Source organism: Octodon degus, unplaced genomic scaffold (genome assembly GCF_000260255.1).
Source record: "Octodon degus isolate 3935 unplaced genomic scaffold, OctDeg1.0 scaffold00076, whole genome shotgun sequence".
NCBI classification, from domain to species: domain Eukaryota; kingdom Metazoa; phylum Chordata; class Mammalia; order Rodentia; family Octodontidae; genus Octodon; species Octodon degus.
This window is the reverse complement of record NW_004524652.1, coordinates 9,853,935-9,862,071: the sequence shown is the minus strand read 5'-3', so window position 1 is coordinate 9,862,071 and position 8,137 is coordinate 9,853,935. Positions and strand designations below refer to the sequence as shown.

At 40.0% G+C, this 8,137-nt stretch overlaps 1 protein-coding gene across 2 annotated transcripts in view; it reads right to left on the bottom strand.

Annotated features, from left to right (window-relative positions):
- Ptpn11 (protein tyrosine phosphatase, non-receptor type 11) overlaps nucleotides 1-8,137 on the bottom strand; it is a 102,935-nt gene that overhangs the window by 53,552 nt on the left and 41,246 nt on the right. For both annotated transcript variants that reach the window (XM_004635932.2, XM_023720492.1), the window contains exon 4: nucleotides 411-603. In XM_004635932.2, the coding sequence (XP_004635989.1) occupies nucleotides 411-603 (193 nt within the window). The remainder of the gene's footprint in view (nucleotides 1-410; nucleotides 604-8,137) is intronic.

The following is an 8,137-nucleotide window of genomic DNA, read 5'->3' as shown; positions in this document are numbered from 1 at the left end:
AATAATAATAATAATTAACATACTGGGCCATGGAGATAGCTCAGCAGTCTCAGGGCCTGCCTAGGCAAGTGCAAGGACCCAGGTTTGATCCCCAGTACTGCATGCCATACTGGCCCCACCCTGGCATGACAAACCAACCACTGAGATCAGGTATGGTGGCGCACGCCTGTAATCACAGCCCTGGGGATGCTGAAAACAGGAGGCTCACTATGAGTCAGAGCTGTATAGTGAGTGAGACCCTGTACCAAATACATAAAATAAAAAAAATAAAATAAAATAAATACATACTAACAAAATCAAAGGTCTGGGCAAAAGAACAAAGAAAATTAGATTTGGGGTACAATGGTATCTGTCTTTTCCTTGCTGAAAAAACACCTGGGAACAACATTTCGCTGGACCCCCGGCTTTACCTGGCAGCGGATCATGACGTGGGTCACTTTAGACTTGCCGTCACTGCTTTCCCCCTTGTCGTCACCAGTGCGGACAGAGAGAACAAAATCTCCAGGGTGGCTCTGGCTCTCTCGGACAAGAAAGCTACCATGTTTTCCCTTCTCAGTTAGTAATTTCTCTGCTTCTTTCCCAGAGAGATGACCATGAAACCACCTAAAATGTTTTAAAATGAAAAGGAATTGAGTGCAGGCATCGATTCACAACATTTTTTCACTGAACTACCATATACAGCCAGCTCTCCTGAACACAGTGTAAAAACAGACACATCTTTCCCTGGACAGACTCCATGTCCACTCCATGAACTGGCATCTCATATAAGCAGGAAAAATGATAAACATGGTAAGAATTACTATGATTTTTTTTTGGCAGTACTGCAGAATGAACTAGACAAAAACCCAAATTAGAAATATCAGAGATATCACAGTTGAACCAAACCTTCAAACAAATGGACTTAATAGCTACACAGCGCCCCACCCAACAACAGAACACATTCTTCTCAGCAGCACGCGCTTTCTCAAAAAAACCACATCAGCTCCTAAAGGATGCTTAAGTATATGCAAAAGAATCAAAATTATCCCACACATGTTATCAGATAGATCATACTACAATAAACTAGAAGAAAGCGATGGCAAAATAAATCACAGAAAGTATATAAATCCATGGGAATTAGACAGTAGCCTCTTAAATAATCGATGGATCACAGAAAAAATATTTAAAAAATAATAGACAATTCCTAGAATCCAATGATAAACCAGTACAATACACCAAGACCTATAGGACACAATAAAAGCATTCCTTTGAGGAAAACTTCTAACTGTGAATGCCTACATCAGAAATACAGAACAAGCTCAAGTAAATACGCCAGTGATGCAGCTCCAGGTCCTAAAGAAACAGGAAAAATCCAAATCCAAGCTATTACAAGGAAGGAAATTATAAACAGCCGAAATTATGGGCCTGGGATTTAGCTCTGTGGCACAGTACCTGCCTGGCAAGTGTGAGGTCTTAAATTCAATTCCCAATACCCCCCATCCCCCAAAACAATAAAAATAAAAATCAGAAATTAATGAGACTTTAAAAAATATAAAGAATCAATGAATCAAAGAGCTAGTTCCCTGAAAGAATAAAACAACACAAACTCTTCGCCAATCTTAACAAGATAAGGAAAAACAAGACCCAAATCAACACAATTAGAAATAAAAAAGGCAAAACCACAGTAGGCTCTGCCAAAAGCTGGATTATTAGTAACCACATTGAAAACCTGTACTCTAATAAAATGGAGAATTCAGAAGAAATGCATAGATCCCTAAATACCTACAAACTACCTAAAAGCTGACAAGACACAAAAAGCCTGACTAACCCAATGTCAGACAATAAGACTAAAAAGTAATAATAATAATAAGGGAGGGGGCCGGGGAGATGACTCAGGGGAGTAAGTGCTTCCCTGGCAAGCGCAAGGGCCTGAGCTCAATTCCTGGTTCAGCAAATAATGATGATGACGATGACGATGATAATAATAGTAATAATGAAAAAAGCTGCCAACTAAGGAAAGCCCAAGTCCCAATGGATTCAATCCCAAATTGTATAAGAACTTTAGGAAAGATCTAACATCAACATTCCGACCATTTAATGAAACTGAAAGGGAAGCAATACTTCCAAAGTCATTCCTAGAAGCTAAGATTAGCCCGATTCCAAAATCCAAGAAGGATCCAACCAAAAAAAAAAAAAAAAAAGCACTATAGGCCAATCTCTTTAACATGTTTAGGGGACCTTCCAGTTACCTCAGTTGTTTAAGTGCCTGCTTATGCAAATGCAGTCAGGCACAGGATACCGCGGTTCGATCCCCAGCTCCGTGTCTTACCAGACCCGCCCTTAAGGCAGCCAGAGCCAGCCCCCAAAAAACAAAAAAAAAAAAAAACCTTCTTTAACATGTTTACAACGCAGTGTGATTTGTATCCCTTGCTGCTAGGCAGATATGATTTGAATTCCATCATCTGATTGATCTGTTTTGTTTGCTTTGTTTTTTCGAAATAAGGTCTCATTATGTAGTTCAGGCTGGTCTTGAACTTTCTACAAAGCCCAAGCAGGTTTCAAACTTGCAGTGATCCTCCTGTTTCAGCTTCCCCAATGCTGGGATTATAGGTGTGTGCCACCAAGCTAAGCTTTCACTGTCTGTTGTTAAACAGCAACTGCCAATAGTTCAAACCACCTGATGGGATAGTCATGCATGTACCACGGGCACTTTACGCTGACAGCAACATGTTGAAGAACATCAATGTAAAAATCCTCAAGAAGGACCGGGGATATAGCTCAGTGGCATAAACCCCTGCCAGGCAAGCACAAGGTCTCAAATTCAATCCCTAGTACTATGAGGGGTGGGGGGGAGAACCACACCTCTATAAGATACCTGAAAACAGGATACAACATCAAAAAGATCATATGACCAAGTATGATTCATCCCAGGACGGAGGGATGGTTCAACACACACAAATCAATAAATGTAACATACCACATAAAGAGAAATAAGGACAAAAATCACATGATCATCTCAACACAGAAGTTTTTTGACAGAATGCATTAATGATTTAAAAAAAAAATACATAAGTCTAGAAGGACCTTTTCTCAATCTGATAAAAGCCATTTATGGCATCCTCAGCACATCTGGAATCATAGCACTCAGGAGACTGAAACAGCAGGATTCAAGGCCAGCCTGGCCTTGTAACAAGACACAGTAGATAAAACAAAAGAGCCAGACATTCTTAACAAACCAACACCTCCAACATCATGTTAAATGGAAAGAAATGTAAAGGTTTCTCTTTAAAATCAGGAACAAGGGGACTGGGGAGATGGCTCAGTGGAATGAGTGCTTCCCTGGTAAGTGCAAGCGCCTGAGTTCAATCCCTGGTTCCACAAAAATAAAATAAAATCAGGAACAAGAAAAAGATGTCTACTATGACCAGTACTGGGTGTTCTGCGGAGTGGGAGGATTTCTGATACAGTTTTCGACTGTGGTTCATGCTGGCCTTGAACTCATTACATAGTCCAACTAGCTTCAACTCGCAGAGCTCCTCCTACTTCAGCCTTGCAGGGCTGGGATTATAGGTACGCACCACCACGACCAGCACCAGTACTGCTCAATATGGTTCTCAAAACATTGACTAGAGTAATTAGACAAGAGAAAAATAATAATAAAAGGGTAAGTACAGAAAAGGAAAAGGTCAATTATTATTTGCAGATAACATAACCTTCCCTCCACATAAAGACCCAAAAATTATAAGAGCCAAGCTCAGTTAACATAGCAGAATACAAAATCAACACTCAACTATCAGTAGTGTTCCTGTACACTAATAATAAACTTGTCAAGAAAGACATTAGGAAGCCAGGCATGGCGATGCACGCCTATAATCCCAGCACTCAGGAAGCTGAGGCACGAGGATCACTGTGAGTTCAAGACCAGCCTGAGCTACAAACTGAGCTCAAGGCCAACCTGAACTATATAAAGAGATCCTGTCTCAAAGACAGACAAACAGACAGACAGACAGGAAATAGTATCTTTTACTATAGCTTCAAGAATAATTAAAATATCTAGGAATTGACCTAACCAAGGAAGTGAAAGACCTCCACAATGAAAACTATAGTACCCTGAAAAAGAAAATTAATGAGGATGCCAGCAAATGGCAGTCTCCTATTGCTGGATAGGCAGAAGCAACACTGTCAAACTGGCTGTACTTCCAAAATTCATATACTGAATGAACACAATCTCATGAGAACACCAACAGCCTCCCTGACAGAACTAGAGAAAAAAATCCTAAAATTCATAAAGAGCCAGAAGATACCTCGAACAGTAAAAGCACTCTTGGTGCAAAATCAAGGCAGGAAGAATCACAATTCCAAGCTTCAAATTATACTGCAAAGCAAAAATATTAAAAATACTGCCTGCGGGGGCGGGGAGATGGCTCAGTAGAAAAAACGCTTGCCTGGCAAGCGCAAGGGCCTGAGTTCAACTCCCAGTTCCACCAAAAAACAAACAAAATAAAATAAAAAATAAACAAAAACACTGACTGGGTGTCATAGCACATGCCTGTAATCCCAGTGCTCAGGAGGCTGTGGCAGGAGCACCAGTATGAGTTTGAGGCCAGAACCCTGTCTCAAAAAATAAACAACATAAAAACAGCATGGTGTGAGGAGGAGGAGGAGAAGGAGGAGGACGGCAACGAGAATGAGGAGGAGGAGGAAGAGGAAGAGGAGGAATATTAACGGAAAAGAACAGAGAATATAAAAAAAAAAAAAAAAAAAAAACAAGTATATTCAGCTACCTGATATTTGATAAAGGGGCCAAAAACCTACACTGGAGGAAAGACAGCCTCTTTAACAAATGGTACTGGAAAAGCTAGTAATCAACAGGCCAAAAATTCAACCTAGACCTATACATCTCACCATGTGCTAAAATAAAACCAAAATGGACTAATGACCACATGTTAAAATAGAAACACTGAAACAGCTAGAAGATAACTAGGTAAAACGCTCATAGACATACACAAAGTCAACAAATGGAATCATTTTAAATTAAAAAGCTCCTACAGCTTGGCATGGTGTCACACACCTGTAATCCCAGCACTCAGAAGGCTAAGGCAGAAGGATTGTTGTGAGTTCAAGACCAGCCTGGGCGAACTGCATAGTGAGACCCTGTCTCAAAAAGACCAAAAAAAAAAAAAAAAAAAAAAAGAAAAAAAAGAAAAGCTTCTAAATGGGTATTTCTTACAGCCATATTTTTAAATGAAATCAATCAGACACAGCTGTAAACACTACACTGCTGGGCTGGCCAGATAGCTCAGCAGACTAAAGCATCTGCTTAGGCAGAGCACAGAGGCTGGGGTTTGATTCTGAGACAGCGATTAAGACTGGGCATGGTGGCACGCGCCTGTAATCCCAGAGCTTGGGAGGCTGAAAACAGGAAAATCACTAGGTGTCCAATCTACATAGTGAGACCCTGTAGACCCTCTAAGCTCTGTACTAAATACATTTAAAAAAAAAAAAAAAAGGTGAAGAGGGGCTGAAGATAGGGGAAAAGGAAAAAAAAAGAATCAAGTTATATGTACATCTACAAACTCCCTATAATGAGTGTGATCATTATGTACACCTAAAATGTACCAATAAACTTAATTTTTAAAAAATTAAAAAGCTTCTGCAGTAAAGGCAACAACCAACAGAGTGAAGAGACAACTACAGAAGGGGGGGCATGTTCCAGCTATTCCTGGGACACAGGACTATTATCTAGAATATATAAAGAAAACCAAAAATATTAGATGCCCTAAAATAAAAAACCCAATCAAAGCATGGGCACATGAAATAAAAGATACTTCTCAGATGTACAAATGGAAAATAAATACATCAAAAAGTTCAACGTCACTGGCCATTGGAGAAAAGCAAATTAAAAGAACTGGGATTCCACCTTACTCCAGAAAGATGGCTATCATCAAGAAATCAGGTAACAACAAATGCCGGCAAGGCTAGGGGATAAGAGGGTAAACTAGTACAATCATTATGGAAATCAGATTCCTCTTAAAACTAAAAGCAAACAGTCCATTTGACCCGCTATTCTGCTTCTAGGTATCTTCCCAAAAAAGTTAAAGATATCGTATCATAGTAATTCATGCATACCCGTGATTACAGAAATACAACTCACAATAGCTAAACCTTATTGGAAGCAGCCCACACATCTATCAACAGATGAATGGATAAAGGCAGTGTGGTATTTATATACAATGAAGGACCACTCTCCCATGAGAGATAAACCTGACTCATTTGTAGGAAAATGGAAACATCTTGAGATTGTAACATTAAGTGAAATAAACCAGACACACAAGCTTAGGTATCACACTGCTTCTCTTATAGGAGAAGCCCAAAGTATAAGTAAAGAACAAAATAAAAGATAATGGGGGAAAGTCCGGAGATCTGCTTCCAACAATGTGAATGACCAGGACAGTACTGAACTTACACTTCAAAATGGCTAAAATGATAAATTCCACATTTATGCTTTTGTGACAAAAAAAAAGATTATAAATTAATTCAAGCACTCCAAGTTTTTCCATATTTCAACCTATACTTCAATAGCCTCCAAATGTGCTATTGATGTCTTAGATACCTTGAACTTTAATGCACATAAGAGTTGCAGTCGAGGTGAAGAATGGCTGTGCTAAAAATTCCTATGCCCCACAACCAGAGAGAGGTCCAAATGGAACAGTGCAGGAATCCGCACTGCTAGCCAGCATGACAGTCCTGATGGAGGCCTTCCAAGGTCATTCAAGGACAGGTTTTTTTGTTGTTGGTTTTTTGGGGATTTTTTTGGTTTTCTTTTTCTTTTCTTTTCTTTTTTTTTTTTTCTTTTTTTTTTTTTTTGAGATAAGGTCAGTTCAGGCAAGCCTTGAGCTCACTGTGTAGCCCAGGCTGGACTTCAATTCAAACTCATTGACGATCCTCCTGCCTCAGCCTCCCATGTGCTGGGATTACAAGTAAGACACATTTTTAAACAGTATTGCTCTAAATGATCATGGAAAATACCTTAGCATAGTCACATTAATGACATGGCTCTTTCCCTCAGGCTGGTTGTAAGGAAACAGCAGCTACCATAACAGGTAACACCAATGGCACATCCCTGAAGGAATAGGCCAAGTTAATTTTTAACTGCACACAGCAGGAAAGAGTAAAAGGTAGAAATAAACTTCAAAGTTGGCCAGAAGCCCTTTGATTAGTTAGATCTGCAGTGGTAGTTTAAGAAGTAGATCAGGAGCATATACCAGCAATGACATAACGCTGGAATAACCTGAAGATACAAAGCTAATTAAGAGACACAGGATTTGTTCTGAGTCAGAAAGCAGGCTGGGAATTAGAAAACCAAAGCAACCGATACGAATAAACCAAGCCTTCAGCAGCTCAGTTCCAGCCCTCAGGAAAAGAGCTCCACAAGAACACAACTGTACGTAACAAAGCACTCCCAGGCTTGGGGGTGTAAGGCCACAGGCACAGCTGGGAAGCTGGCCCTGAGTTCACACTGCTTTTCCATTTCTGGGTTTAAACTGACATCTGTTGGTGGCACTGTTAAACAACGGGTTGGCAGCCTCCACAGAAGATTTGGTTTGTTTGTTTTGTTTCATCGCTTTGTTTTGGTTTTGATTTTCAGTTTTTGAGACAGGATTTTCCTATACAGCCAATGCTGGCCTCCAACTTTCAAGTCTCCCACCTCAGCCTTCCAAGGGCCGGGGTCATACAGTCACGTAAGCTACTTTAGCATCACCACTATGATTCACATTCCTCTAATAACTCCTAAAGATTATCTGCTGAAGTTTAATAAACCTTAAAATTACTGCATATACTGAGTATGCATAAGAATAGCACATGAGTGTTAGTGCTATACAACACTAAATGTTGTAACAGTAAAAAACTTAATTCTGGGCCAGGGATATAGCTCAGTAGCACAGCATTTCTCAGTATCAAAATGAATAAAATAAAATAAATAAATTCAATCTTATTATTCTTACTTTTTTTTTTTTTTAATAAGGTGATGCGGGGCTGGTGAGATGGCTCAGTGGTCTAAAGCACCTACTTAGAACAAGTTAAGCTAAGCAAAGCACAGGGACTGTGGTTCAATCCCCCAGCACCACATGCCAGCCCGCCCCGCCCCCTGGTGGGC